Source organism: Protopterus annectens, chromosome 4.part1 (assembly GCF_019279795.1).
Source record: "Protopterus annectens isolate FY-2018-M chromosome 4.part1, PAN1.0, whole genome shotgun sequence".
Taxonomy (NCBI): domain Eukaryota; kingdom Metazoa; phylum Chordata; order Ceratodontiformes; family Protopteridae; genus Protopterus; species Protopterus annectens.
This window is the reverse complement of record NC_056734.1, coordinates 402,018,514-402,034,538: the sequence shown is the minus strand read 5'-3', so window position 1 is coordinate 402,034,538 and position 16,025 is coordinate 402,018,514. Positions and strand designations below refer to the sequence as shown.

The following is a 16,025-nucleotide window of genomic DNA, read 5'->3' as shown; positions in this document are numbered from 1 at the left end:
AAAAATGGGGGAGGGGAGGGGGGGGGGGACTATTCAAACAATGCTCATAGCACCATTTCTAAGAAATGAAAATCTGTGTAAAGCTGGATTCTGATGCTACTTGGCTGTGAAACAAAATGCCAAGATGAACAGTTACTTCATGACTGAGTCAAAAAGATAGGACTATGTCAATTCCCAGTTAGAATATGCTAATGAGGACTGCTGGAACTCCATGCCCAATCCCAAAAGGGGAAGTGGACGTACCACGTGGAAATGCCACAGACCACATGCATACATAGCTGTGAGTAGTGGAAGCTGTCACCCAAACTCCATTGGGGATTGCATGCAGTGTGCCTTATCAAAATTAGAAATATTTACCTGGTAATCTGTTGATCACATACACCTGCCTCTCTTCCTTGACTGCATTCACCAGTCTGCCTTACAGGTAGAGCTATTGTATTGGACAGCCTCATGAACAAAATGCAGGAGCATTAAAACCATGCTTAGTTTATATACTTAACTTTTTGTACTTTACTCTGGTATGAATTTTAAACTATATGCACCTGGCATGCTGTTCCATTTTGTGTACTTACTCACTCTGCAACTTGCCCCGAATAACCAGTTTTATCATCAACAGCTTTTATTTTGCTCTAAACTGATTATTTGGAAAGCATCATACCAGCCCGATTATTTATCCATTGTCATTTGTTTACATGTAATCAGGCATAATACTAAATGAGAGAATGTTAAAACGTAAGGACTGCTTGTTAGGAACTGGTGCAACTATTAAAATGGAATGATAACATTAAATGTTCTTCTACATGTCTACTTTGCCAGTATGTCTGCCAGTATCAAAGCAGTCTCAAATTTCACTTCTTGAAACACCACCAATTTTTGCAAACCCAACCAAAGGCCCAGAGACATATGTCTTATGGTTCAAAGAGTGAGCTGTACCCTTAGAAGTGCTTTTTGATCTGTCTAAATGTTATATCTAAATCAAGCTACAGCTGTTTGTACATCAAACTGATGAACAAAATCAATATTCTTTATCACTAACTGTATTCTTTTTCACTAACAGTATTCGCTATCCGCGGTGGTGGTACTGCGTTACTGGTGGTACTGGGTAGAGGTAGCGTTGTCGCCTCCCAGTAAGACGCTGTCCGGTTCGATTCTCAGCTAGAGCGTTTTCTGCGTGGAGATATACGTGAATGGGCGTACCTTTGTTGAAGGTTGTGCGTCAGGGCTGGCAACTCGGCACATAAAAATCAACTGCCAATCATTAGCGTACCGAAGTTCTGCTGTGGCGACCTCTAACGAGGAAAAGCCGAAAGACATACATACTAACTATACGCTGCAGTATGTGTAGACAAATTTACTACAAGCAACGTTGCTCAAAGAGCACAATCTCACACCTGAGGAGTAGTACGTCTAGCACATCTGAAGTCACCATTTGCTTGTCTGGTCCCGAGTTTTGTAATGCAGGATGATTCCAGACTATATGTAAAGGTTCAGACTATTGATCAATAAAAAGGTACCCCTAAGATTTGCTACTACGTTTCTAAAAGGATGCCGTATGCCTTTGTGTGAGTGCGTGTGAAGTACTTATCCTGGCTGGGGAAAAGCACTGTGGTTATTACCATAGTCGTTTTATGTATTCCTGCAGATCAGTCATAACTGCAAACAGCTAAGTGTCTTAACATAATTTTCAACATTAAACAGGAAGGAAACTCCAGCTCATCCTTTCTTCCCTTCCACTTCGATTTAAAAAAAATTGCCCGAAGAAGTCAGGAATTTGGGTTGACTTTAAATATGAGCACCGGACGGTGTGTCTAACATAAGTTTTACATCGCCGCTTACAGCCAGTCAGTCCACAATAAACGTATTTCTTCTAACATTAAAATAAACACTAAGGCCATAGGGGGGCGATACTGGTCAAAGACACCATTACGCCATCACCCTGACTGGAGATGTCCATCAGGATAATAATGTCCAGGTAATGTCCTCTAGAATAATAAAAAAAAGTCTGCTTCATCACGGCAAGTTCGGACAGAAAAAAAGGTAACAGTCGCCATTATTGTGTAAATAACTCCCTTCTAGGAAAGAGCGTCCGTTATTTACTCAACAGCGCACACTTTTGGGTATTATTGCTTGCCTAATAATAAATGCGGCAGTACCGACGTAAAGTAAGCAAGAGAGGAGGGGCAACAGACAGCTAATCCCGCCCCCGAGGCTTTAAAGCCAATCTCAGCAAAGCGGGTTCGGGACTTTTCTCCGCCTTTAATCTCGTTGCTTCCGTGCGTAAGAGCCGGTTTGGGGTTGACAATCAGCTTCAAAGTGTCCCCATAACAGCACGCCTGGTGTGCATCTATCTACAATACCCTGATTTCGCAGAATGCCCCACATTTTGACTCGTGTGGTCTGTTCTGTTGCTCATAAAATATGTGGTTTTCTGGCAAATCGTTGAGGACTGCAGTCACTGAAGTGAGACATTGGAGTTTCAGAATCATATCCTTCAGAAAAGGCGTGCACCTATTGCTGTACCAACCTAATATATAATTAATAGTAATCTCCCCAATTCTGGGACCTTTATCCCGCGTTGTTTTTAGTTTTCATATTGTACATGTTGCTTGGACTAAGAGGCTGACGCTATGGCGTGATGTATATGTTTACATTTTTGGATGGAGTGTACATCATTGTAGTACAACAATCCGAGTCATTCCATTGGGAAGCGTCACCACGACATAGCAAAAAACTGTGTATAGCAGACAGTGTCTGGGAAAGGTGTGTGTTGTCCCTGATTATGCATTGGGGGGGGGGGGGGGCTGTGCATTGTTACGTCACATTACAGACAAATCTGTTAATAGTTTAGTATCAATAAAATTAAAGAGATGACACTGTGCATACTAGCTGTAATACTGTAGTGTCCGGGGAATCAAACTATGCGTACTCCTAATCAAGTTAAGAGTGCTAAATACAGAGTACCTAAGCTTCCTTGATCACTAAAGAGAATAAGCATCTGCACCCTGTACTAAAGCGTTGCCCAAAGATATGCAAGCAGAAGGGGACGCCGCTTTCCTGAGATTCCTGAAACTGGGTATTTTTGCGCAGCAGTGCAGATATTTATAGTTTTTTTTTTCTAATGCGTTACATGGAATAAGAGTGTTTTCAGTCATAATTTTTCTCCGCTAAAACAGCTTATAGTAACTAGTGAGTAGTGTTCTTTGGTACCGTGTCGCCCAGTCCTGGGAGTAGGGTTGCCACCTTTTCAAATGGCCAAAGTGGGACATTTTTTGTAGAAATGTCAGATATTGCAGGACAAAACATACACGTGATCAGTACAAAGGACAGAATGTCACTTTTTTGTCAAAAATAGCTTATTCTTGTAGCATTCGCGTTGCTTATGTCATTTCATATAAGATTTAGGTGTTTCAGATAAAAAAAAACTGTTCTATAAAACTATTACAGAAAACAGGAAATAATGTCCTAAAATGGCAGGAAATTTGCTTTTTCAGGTTTGCCGCAGGACACAACTGCCCAAAGAGGGACTGTCCCTCGCAAAGTGGGACATGTGGTAACCCTACTATCACGATGCCTCCAACTCAAAATATAACGAAGTTTTCTAATCCATCAGCCATGCACTTCGACAGTATGTATGTGCCTTTCGGCTTTTCCCGGTTAGGGGTCGCCACAGCGGAACTCCGGTCCGCTAACGATTGGCAGTTGATTTTTACGTGCCGAGTTGCCAGCCCTGACTCACAACTTTCAAGGAAGGTACGCCCATTCACGCATGTCTCGACGCAGAATACGCTCTAGCTAAGAATCTAAAAGGACAGCGTCTTACTGTGAAGCGACAACGCTACCGCAGCACCACCACCGTGGATCACACATTTCGGCAGTCATAAGAATAAAAGCAGGATGACTCTTAAATAAGGACTCTCCTAACTTGGCTCCTATTGGACACTAATGGCGTGATCCTGGAGGGTGGAGGATTTTTTTTTGGGGGGGGGGGGGGACAGCAAGGATATCTCTCAACCTTCCAACTCTAAAATATGGAGCACTACTTATAATTTGTTAATGTAGAAACACTAATAACTTAAACTCGGAAGCTAGCATCTACCTCTCAACATCTGAGCATTAAAAGTCATAACACCAGCCTTTTAAAATCATAGCAGAGGGTCAAAAAGAAGAGAACTTTTGGTCGTATTTCATGTCTCCTGTCTGATTACTTATTCAAAAAACAAGGCTTCCGAACAGTAAAACTCCAATTTTTTGTAAATGTGGTAAAATAATTACATATGTATCCTTAAACAGGTCTGATTTCTTGAGGAACAGCAGTGAGTCTTGGGTACACACAGCCAGGTCTGAGAGCCAGAATCATAACGCTATGCCTGAATCCTAACAGTTTGTATGGAAAGTCTCACAGCATTGTCAAACAGTTCTGAATAATTAAAGTGATTTGGTATTATTTATCACGGATAAATAACAATTCTTAAAATATGACACAGACCCTGTCAATGTCGAACAGTGTAGAATATGGATTTCTAAGGAGCAACCTGTTGAATGAGGAGGCAGAGTTTGCAGGTATAACGGCGATCGACAGTTGCAGGGCAATTTCACCTTCGCCACAGCTGCTCAGTTGTAGTCAGCAGTTTTAACACTTCCTCACCTATAAATTTGTCCATGTTAGTGGATCCTCAGCACTGGAGAATATTACATACTGTATCTGAACCCTACTGGGTTATGATACCAAAATATCACATCAACTATACCTTAACCCAAAAGCTAATTTCTGGTGTTAAAAACAGTGAGGACATCAACAAATCTGACACCGTGCTTTGTGCCCACGGAACTACGTAAAAAAAAACAACCATTGTGTGGTTATAAGTGACAACAGCTGAAAGTAATGTGCCTATTTTACTGTGTGTATGGAGCAATATTTTCAATATTTTGAACGTTGAGTACAGTTTTAAATGATAGATGAGATGTGGGGTTGCAACTACAATGGGTCTGAGTTGGGGTTACCACCTGTCCCACTTTGCGAGGGACAGTCCCTCTTTGGGCAATTGTGTCCTGCAAAAAAGTTGCAAAAACTGCAAATGTCCTGAGATTTTAGGACAAAGTTATTTCCTGTATTTTATGTAATTGTTCCATAAAACAGTTATTCTGTATCTGAAACACCTAAATGTTATAACAGAATAAGCAACTAAAATGCTACAAGAATACGCTTTTATTTAGGCAAAAAAGTGAAGTGTTGTCATTTGTACTTGCCGTGGGTATGTTTCGGCCTGTAAAATCTGATGTCTGTACCAAAAATGCCCCACTTTGGGCATTTGAAAAGGTGGCAACCCTAGTCTGAGTACAAACCATATATTGCTAACTACACCCTTGGTTGTGTAATGACAGGCATTAAGTGCAATGCTTTGTATTGTCCACAAAACGCATATTGCTGCAAAACTTGTTGCATTAACTTTTTTAAAAATTTAATTATAGTTTTCTTCTTCTTTCAGCTTTTCCCGGTTAGGGGTCGCCACAGCGGATTATCTGTCCGCTCATGATTGGCAGTGGAGTTTTTACAGTGTCGAGTTGCCAGCCCGGCGCCCAACCTTCCACAGAAGGCACACTCACACCTAGGGCCAATTTTAGTGTCTCCAATCCACCTACTGCATGTCTTTGGGATGTAGGAGGAAACCGGAGCATCCGGAGGAAACCCACACAACCACAGGGAGGACATGCAGACTCCGCACAGAAGGCATAGTAATATTTAAAATGTGCCCAAGATTTGTGGCCATTGCCTCCCTAGTATGTTTGGCTTTATCCAAAATCATTGAGTAATGAAGCTGAGATATGACTGCTAATCATATCTATAAATGCTATTCAGTGGAGAGAGATACTCTCTAATCATTCCCCAGAAGATGGTCCGTGTCTCCAGTTGGTACCTCCATTAGAAAAATTCCGCTAGTCAGAATCTCTCCAGTGGATGACAGTAATACTACATGAGAGTGAGTATTACACAAAAAGACAGCAATGTGGCTTTAGTAATCTTAGTTGCAATGGAAAAGCGAGTTCATACTATTTTGTCACACTACCAGCAACAAATACAGAGGCTTGGTGGACTGCACACTGCTTCCTGCAGTTGTATGCAAGGGTGTAGCCAGGTATACACAATGAGCTCAAATGGCCACATTTTATTCCGGGCATCTCTTGAAAGCTTAATCAAACACCGCACGTTTAAAACTTCTAAAGCTAATATTTTCAGCAAAGGGCTGTGCAAAAATATGCTTGTGTGGCATGGGTGCACCTCTAAAACAGACATTTTGTGGTTATATGTGACAACGAGTGAAAGCAATGTGCCTGTACACCGTGTGTATGGGGCAATATTTTTAGCGCCGAATACAGTTTTTTAAACGATAGATGAGATGTGGGGTTGTAACAATGGTTTTGAGTACAAACCATAAATTGATGTCTACATCCTTGGTTGTGTGTGTTGGGGGGCTTTTCTGCATATGACCTAATGACCTATGGCTTACAAAGCTTCACATAATCATCTTTTTTTCTTAATCTTAGAGGTTCACATGCGAGTAAAGTTGTGGAAAGGCATAATGTGCCATTGCTTCCTTTATATTTATTTGTTAAGCGTAAAGACTTTATAAACCCTATGCAAGGCATGTCTGTGGGTGTTTGTTTTGAGATGATATTTACACAGTGGGATTTACTTATAATCAGGATAGAGCACTGATCTCCTTATATTTTTTCAGAGTCATCCTAGGAACACAGACTTAGGGAACACGTATCACATAATATCAATAAGTTGTGTGGCGTAAGAGTAATGAGAAAATATTTGACACAGGACAGTAAAAGAAAACAAATGCTTGAATTATTTATTATACGTGTGTGTGTGTGTGTGTGTGTGTGTGTGTGTGTGTGTGTGTATATATATATATATATATATATATATATATATATATATATATATATATCAGCCGAAAGACATATATACACAGATATACATACACATATATATGCGCAACATGATGCATATGTAATAGTAGCTTAAGATATAGACATTTCCCATTACTTTCGGTGTCAGTTTAAGAAACATGGCAGGTTATCAATGACAAAAGCATAAGAAGATCCTCAGTTATGTTGAAGAGGCACAAGCTTTGCAGATCCTGTCCATTTCTGATATTTAGGAGGATGTATACCTGTAAGATAAAAAGGGGGGGGTCAACATTATATACTTCGTGGGGTCAAGAATTTAAGGGTTGTTGGAAGACAGGTTTACATCTGTGCAGCTACTGCACTTAGATTAAAATGAGAGTTAAACTAAGAGACTAGAGGTATACTCAACTAGAGAGTTGTATTGGAGATATGTTTATCCTGGAAATGTCCATGTTTACTAATTTCTCAGTACATTTCTTTTTCAGTTTATCAAATTAGGGTATGTTTCACGACTTTTCAGGAAAGCAGACAGTGATTCAGAAATAGTTTTTCGGGGGGGGGGGGGCTATCCCCGAAAATGGTCACTGCAATATAGTTTAATAAGGACTTCCAAATTATAAAATTTCCACTAAAAGTAACATATTATAATTTTCTTTTAAAGGATTGAGAAGAATATCAGCACTGAGGATTCCTCGAGTCAAGCCTGTGCTAAAAAAATGTAATCTTGGTATGTTGTGAAGGCCTGTTAAGTGACAACATGACAGTGACCACCAACACCCACGAAGTAAAACTATGATGCAACATTTGTCATACTTTCGAAATGAAAGTAGCACAACCCCCCCCCCCTCCCCACACACACACACAACCATTCGGAAAGTATTTGTGCATGCAAGACGGAAGAAGGTTTTTTAACAGTCACTTTTCACATTGAGCTGTGCAGTTCCTTCTCTGAAAACAGGCTTTGCCTTAAGTGACGTTTCATTGTTAAAAATTTCAGATCAGCGCCGTGTACTTCCATAATTCCTGCACACATGCAAAGTAATCATAACGTCAAAAAATAACATCGTAAGGAGGGTAGAGAATGACTATTTTTCAGCTAGAAGGGAAAAAAAATCTCCTTCTCAGCGCATCAGTCAGCCTGAAAGTTGAATGTACGCTTATTGATATAGGATTTCAGGAGTTCACAGAAGGGCTTAGTTTAGCCATACAAAATATGCAGACTCTTGGTAACCTTACTTATGATACTCAAGGAGGTGTTTTACAGATTACAGAGACTTGTGAAATCTGCCGTGACCCCCCCCCCCCCCACACACACACACACTCACACACCGCCTTCGCCTTTGGAAGAATCGGGTTACAAAAACACATTAAGCCCCCCGCCCCCCGAGAATGTTTATTTCTCCAGCAGATGTTTCGAGTCCAAAATGCAAACTGCGCCCCACACTGGAACCCAGCTGCCTTGTGCTTTTCGCCAGCCTTCAGAGCGCTGCAGGCTGTAATCTGCAGCCTAATGTAAGGTGCATCCTTAAGGCGGGCCTGACCACGCTGAAGGGATTAGGTTACAGCACATACCAGCAGTACATAATGTTCTGAAAAAATGCCAATGCTAACGCTCAAAGACAAACAGGTTATGGAGCGATTAACTGATCTGCTAGCTCTTTGGCTTTGATCCACGATCATCAGCTCAGGGGGGATGGGTATCTCACGTCAGGAGTAGTACAATAACAAAATCAGAATGGAAATCAAAACAAACGAACAACAAATCAGGCAACTTCCCCAGTCCTACGATGGCATATCTGCCTTTAGTCCTGACCTATTTGTAAGTAAAATGCCCATCCAGACGTTGCACCTCATTGCGTGCGTTATTTATTGTATAGTTCTTTTATACAGATGCAACAATGCCCACATACGAGCCAAACATACTGTACAGGATTTCAAGGAATGTGTTAAATCTTGAAAGTACCCAGTACATTCACCGGATATGAGACAGTGTTTTAATTTAGCATCGTGTGTCTACCGCAGTAACAGATGGTTTAGGGACCGAACTTTAATCCTTGCGCCCCTAAGTTGTATAATATTTTCTCACTGTGCAGCAGCCCATTGGGGTTACCCCATAACAAAACGGAACTTTGCATTGACTCTGTCATATTATGGGGAATAAAAGCTGATCCATGTGGCCTGAAATGTTCGTAACAAAAATAGCATAGTTCGTTCTCTCTCCCACTGAACTGGAATATACAGATTTCGTGAAACGGTTCAAAGAATATAAAAGGACTTTCAGCTATACAATTTAACAAATAGGTAATCAGCTCCATTTGGATTTTGACTCTCAAGCTATATATTACGACAGTATGAGGTCAGAGAAGTTACATACTTTACAATAGTGGAGGTACGCGATGTTAGAAATCGGAAGACAGGCACGCCTGTGGATCGGAAATACATACTCCTACAACACTGCCTAATAGGGGAAACGGTGGGAACATTTAACGGTAGAGTTACCACAACTGTATCACCCAAAGCAAAATAAAATAGTAGCTACCACGCTCTAGTACCACGCAAAGGAATGGCATAACATTTACAACAATGAGATACCTTGTGTAAGCCGGATGGTGTGTGTTTATATATACTTATGTCATGAGAGCTAAGGTAAGAACAGCTCGGAAATAGACGTGTACAATACTTCTGATTTCCAGACAGAATTACTTTAACAATTTACAGTAATCAGAATTACTATTATATTTATCAGTGGTGACTGTAGTAGTAGTAGCATTTTTAGTTTACATTACTGTTTTTTCTGAAGTTCACCTATCTGCTGTCGGAGTTTGTAACCTGCTGCAAGTCGGTCACCTGCCAGACAGCAAGCAACACGAGGCAGACACAGCAATACGAAATGACACAGTTGTCACCTTCGAGCTGTCTAGAATCAAACCACTAAAATCATATGCTTGACTACATCACACGATTTTGCAGTTTTACAGGCTCCCTCACCATTTCGTTTCCCACGCCTGTTTCAAGTAATTTCAAACCAAGGCTAGTGCATTTGTAAACAATTCCGATACGGCTTTTTCAGACGTGGAAAGAGCTAAAACGGTGGCAGTGCCACGCTTTAATCTGTCAACTACTGTCGTGCGGTCTAGTTGGGACAGTAATCCGACAAGCAGATTGCTACCTCCCATACAGAACATTGCACATTCGTGTTTACTGGAGCTACCTGCGGTTGCCTCATGCCCCTTAAGGCTACAACAGCACTGCATTCACTAGAAGCTGGAAACACCTTAGTCTGGGGTGCAGAGCTTGCACACACAAAAAAATCATAGCAAAGTAAAAACAGTCGTTTTTAAACCTTCGGTTACCTTTCTAATGTACTGCAGCAAGATAAAATACTAGTTTATTTTATCCCATTTAAGCTATTACATGCTCCTCTCTCTCTTAAACACACACACACAGTTCACCAACAACCCCCCAGGTAGGGCGCTATGGAAAATCATACGTGGGGCGGCTCTGTACTGGTCAACGAAAGTACACAAACTTCAACGCAAAGTGGGAAAGCCGCTCCAGTTATTGCCAGACGAAGGGCACACGGGTAGAAAGTTTAAATCTCAGAACTAGTTCAGTATGAGAACGTGAAAAATACAATGGACGCTCCAACTCTATTTATAATCAAAAATGTAGTTTATCGATGCACTGGTGAACAGTAACCGCTTGATCGGCTGCAGCACAACCTAATGTCCCTATCATAACAACTATAGAACAGTGATCGGAGGAGAAGCCCAGCGCAGTGTATAAACTTCCAGCACTGGAATGGACACACGCACACAACTGTTGACAGCCACGTTCCCACAGACCTGCGATCATAAGCGGGAATGAGTACTAGAATTTAATACACTGCTACTAAAACAGAATCATTCTACAAATGCCAATGTACTACTACTGTGACCATATCTAACTCTAAGAAAACCTTCCTCATTATCGCATTCCGGTATGTTGCTGTCTAGCTGAGAAGGGCTATGCTAAGTAAAAGTCGCTACAGATCAGAGTTAATTACAACAGACAACATCCCAACCCCTCAGTGACCAAAATGAAATGCCAGTTTGTTTCAATAAACAAGTCAGAAGAAATGGGAACGCATTCAAAGATATTTTACACAGATGTAAACAGAAAAGGTTGCTGATCACTTTATTAAAATAAATAAAATACACAAACATTGCAGAAATCAAAGCATTGTAATCGATAAAGCACGGCAAACAAATTATTTAATCTCCTTCCCAGGGCATACCTATGTATAGTAATTTTCCTTATTTGGGAAGCAAATGAGGTAATAAATACTAACTCCAACTCACTCAATTTGCAAAAAATTGTTTACCACCCACAGATTGATTTTGCTCCCTTTTGTTGTCTCACTCTGTCTCTCTCACACACCCGCAAGTTAACAACAACAATCCGCAAGTATCCAAGTTAAAAAAAAAAGTAAAAAAAAAAAAAAAGACATTGAACCACACAGCTCCTAAATGTACATCAGGTGCTACTGACAGTTTCTGGCATTTAATACATGCTCACAATTATATTAACGTTGCATTTCTACTGTTCACGTCTGAGAGCGAGTTATTTTCGCTTAGCTGTACCATGGAACTAAAATTCTAGTTCAACTTGCTGAACGAAGCTGCAGTGCTTGCTAGTTTCCAGAACGCAGGTTACTGTGACTTTTTGGGCAGCTTGAGCTAAGAGCGTATCTAGATAGATTAATTCTTCCCTCTCCTCAGTTAGTCACATATAAATTGATCTGATTTTACACATTTATAACATTCTTTCTAGACTCAGTGCTTTAGGTCAAGCATAAGTTAGTATAAGCATCCCTCCTTATTTACAAACATAGCGGTTTATTTGTATAGCTGTCAAACACTAACCCCCGTCCCAAGCTGCACAGATAACAACAAACTCAACGTGCAGCTGGGAAGCACTAACGGGGATTAGTTGCATGCCCTCTTATTGCACTTTGGCCACAAATGGTGCTCACAAACACTGGTAATACAATTAACGGTTGTGCTATGCATTCTACAACATGCAATCTTTCTGCTACACAGTGCCACAAGTAAAGTGATTGCAAATTTATTTTCTACAACTAAAGTGACACAGCGTCTGTGGACGCAATGTAGCCAACCCATGGTGGCAGCAGCACCAGCTCTAACCTTAGTCCTAACACTCTGGGTCTGTCCTAAAGCTAGAGGAAACGTTAAGTCCCTGCCTGGCATCAGGAGAGCCCATTGCGCAGAGACAGACTTTCATAGCAAGTATTATTTTCAAATCAGACATCAGCCCCACATTTTCACATAAAATGTTATTCAAATGTTGCTCTTGTAAGCAGAAAATGAAAGTTCGCGCCAAATAATAGGCAAAAAAAGAATTATAAAAATCACCTGATACGGCTTTCCTAGAAAATCCTTGCATCACCACTTCTAAGAACCCCCAGTTCTAAGAATCAGAGGAGCTCAATTCTCGGAATTTGTGCACTTGATCGCACTATTATTTCACGGGGAGGGGGCGTTCAGTTATGTGCTGCATTCCTTTTAAAGCGATACTGGAATACTTTTTGAACTTGCTAAATAGATTTGATAAATACTATACTATCCTTAAGTTTTATTAAAATCTGTCATTAAAAATTTTAAGGATTTATGAAGAAAAATATTTAGTACTTTGAATTTTTCCCCTCAGAGTTGGTATACGCTCAACTTTACGCTCACGTGGTACGTATCGGGACTGACGTCGCATTGAACTTGAGGCTGGGCCTTGAAATTCTGAGAACTCATTGCTATGCTATGACATATTAGGGTCTATAGGTAATTATAGTTGATGCTTCTATTTCAGTTGTTTAAACCCCTAAATACACCACATATGCATGCCACACTAAGGATGTTTCACACGGGAAATGGTTCTGTAGTCCTTCCGTCTTCTTTTGAAATTAATTTCAAAATTATTTGTAGATTAATAGGTGCAGTTCTCATGTGAAACCTGTTCAGCAAGTGGACTGTTTCATTTTGGGACTGAGGACATCCCTTCGTGTTAGTGTCGTTACTGTTGTTTTCTCTAAAAATAAGTAATATGTTTAAAGCTGTAAATTCTGTATTTTTTTCTGGGTTTACGGTATGGAATATTCTGGGGAAAGTCTTTTGAAACGACCGAATGGACCAACCGACTGTTAACTGTAAGGTTCGTAGTTTATTCCTGTCCTAGTTTACTCCTGGGAGCATCCGGACAGTTCTGAATACTGTACTGTAGTCCTTTGTGTTTGTGCTTTCAACTGTTCCTGTATTTTGCCAGTCCATGCAGGTTTTCCGAAGCAGCGGTACTGTACACTGGTTACATCTGAATTGTAGGTAGGGAATTGCAATCATTATTACTTGTTACATTTTTAATTGCTGCTCGGGTGGGGGACATAAATCCTGTCTAAGGAAGCAGTGATTAGGCTGCTGAGACGAGATTATTACTGTACTCAATGCTATTCTGGATTGCAGCTATGGCCTACAGGGATGAGCAGTTTTGTTAGTCATGTAGAGCTGATGTATAGGTTTTTGTACTCTACCATATGCTGTCTATTTTACCGAATACATCGAAATGAAGAAGAGCAACAGTAGTAAGACTTCAGTCCACGAAATGGCTGGCATGCCAGGTGCGAAGGGTTTGCTGAAGAGTGAAGGCCTCAAGGGTATGTCAGGAGATATCTACCAGACTTGATGAAGGGGGAGGATGCTGCTGGCATTAGGCTGATTTAAAATAAGCGAGTACATACTACAATTGTACATTAGCAGCCAGGAAGACTTGTAAGTAAATGTGGTCAAGTGTTAGGGTTACCACCTGTCCCACTTTGCGAGGGACAGTCCCTCTTTGGGCAGTTGTCCTGACAAAAAAATTGTAAAAATGGCAAATGTCCTGAGATTTTAGGACAAAATTATTTCGTATATTTTATGTAATAGTTGCATAAAACAGTTATCCTGTATCTAAAATACCTAAATGTTATAAGAAACAGAATAAGCAACTAAAATGCTACAAGAATAAGCTTTTATTTAGGCAAAAAGTTAAGTTCTATCCTTTGTACTGACCGTGGGTATGTGTCGGCCTGTAAAATCTGATGTTTGTACCAAAAATGTCCCACTTTGGCCATTTGAAAAGGTGGTAACCCTATCAAGTGTGTAGATTACAGGTCATTTACACCCTGTTCCGTAGCTATGGCAGTTTATTTACATGTAAATATGGGTTCCCCAGTTTTCTTTGGGACTGGCTGTAAGACTGTAGTATCGAGCTCTTCAAGTTGATTGCAGACGCCTTAAGGGGGTTCGTGGTACACTTTCTCCGACAGTATGTCGTGCTGTTTGTCACTGGGCTGAGTGCTTTGGCCTTGTTGGCTTAACTCCTTGTAAAAAAAAAAAAAAAAACTGAACACACTCTTGGACCTTTCACCTGCTGCATGTATATTTGCACCCGCTGCGTGCAATTTAACCAAGTTGCTTCCTGCGCGATGTTATCAGTTTGACATTTTGATTTAACTTTTATTTAATTTATGTAGTTTTCGGCACTTATTTGCATATCAGTAGATCAACCGCCATTACTAGCACACCATAAGTGCTAACATAGGCTAAACATTGCTAAATTTGAAGTAGAACGTCACTTCTTCCTTTCTAAATGTTGATGTCTGCTGTATATTAGGTTGCATTTTATGCAGCACAGTAACAATGTATTTCAAAGCATAACCCTATTGTCTATTTTTTTGTTCCTCGCTGTCTACCTAGCCTCTCTCTTTCTTTCTCTCTGTCACACACACACACACACACACACACACACACACACACACACACACACACGTAATTTATCACTAATTGTAATATCGCAATTACGTAACGTATATTGCGGTTATGACCATGGAGTCCTTTAGAAAAGTTTGGAAGTAGTTATGTGCTTTTCTCGTTGAGCAGTTTTGATTTATGATTGCTTTCCCAGAAATGACGTGTTGGTTTGACACTGTGCAGTAGATTTTTATTTAGTACTTGAGAAAAATAATTCTTTATCCATGTATTCAGGTTGGTTTACAGTTTGTACAGTCAGAAAGCGGATTATACTGCAGTATTTATAACACTGGAATGTAAGCAAATGTTTTGCCTCAGAAATGTGATGTGCATGTTTCGCATAACTCTCAACAGTGTCTAATTGGAACATCCCTGATTTTGCTTCATATTTTGTTAAGTCCCTCGTTAAAAATTAGTTTCTGGTTAATCGTTAAGGATTGCATTCAGTCAGCAGTGCCCCAGACATTAAGAGTTTCATATGTCTTACTGTTTAAAAATGCAGGCTGGTGCAAACCCCGTTGTTCTTTTTGCTGTTAAAGTAACTTAGAATGCTATTTTGCCATCCTGTTTTTAGGCCTTTGTCACCCATTGTAAATGACTTTGCCTCAGATAACCGAGCAGAGAAGTTGATAGATAATTATGATGCTAGGGCTTACAAGTGTATGGCATACTGCACTTATATGTGCATGTGTTTCTCAAGTTTGAGTTATGTCAAATGTTATTCTGTAAAATGCTCAGTGGTGTCTGAAGATGATTTTGTTATTATCCAGTACTAGGATTTAAACCTTGGTTTTACATGCTTGCATTTAACTTGTGTGTAGGTTTAGCTCAATATTGCTAAGCAGGTTGCCTGCTTCTGGTGACTGAAATGCGACTTAAGTTTTGTAATTTGCAGTCTCTTAAATAGCTTTTCTTTCTAGAGTAAGCTTGTTCAGAGCTGGGGTGGGGGTTTCAGTTCCTTCATTTGCAGATTAATTTGTGCAGACTAGTGCTGAGGGAAGGTTCGGTGTAATAACTAGGCTGTGTGTGTGTGTGTGTGTGTGTGTGTGTGTGTGTGTGTGTGTGTGTGTGTGTGTGTATATATATATATATATATATATATATATATATATATATATATATATGTGTGTGTGTGTGTGTGTATATATATATATATATATATATATATATATATATATATATATATATATATGTGTGTGTGTGTGTGTATATATATATATATATATATATATATATATATATGTGTGTGTGTGTATATATATATATATATAT

The 16,025-nt window shown here is 40.0% G+C and overlaps 1 protein-coding gene across 3 annotated transcripts in view; it reads right to left on the bottom strand.

Annotated features, from left to right (window-relative positions):
* The window catches only part of BCL6 (BCL6 transcription repressor), a 33,998-nt gene extending 21,581 nt beyond the window's left edge, over positions 1 to 12,417 (bottom strand). The window contains exon 1 of one of the 3 annotated variants that reach the window (XM_044070217.1): positions 12,333 to 12,417. In XM_044070217.1, coding sequence (XP_043926152.1) covers positions 12,333 to 12,363 — 31 coding nt within the window. In that variant the 5' untranslated portion in view covers positions 12,364 to 12,417. Of the gene's footprint in view, positions 1 to 1,616; positions 2,101 to 11,475; positions 11,499 to 12,332 lie in introns of those variants that run through there. The other 2 variants (XM_044070219.1, XM_044070218.1) reach the window with 2 other exon arrangements.
* Between the last annotated feature and the right edge of the window lie 3,608 nt (positions 12,418 to 16,025).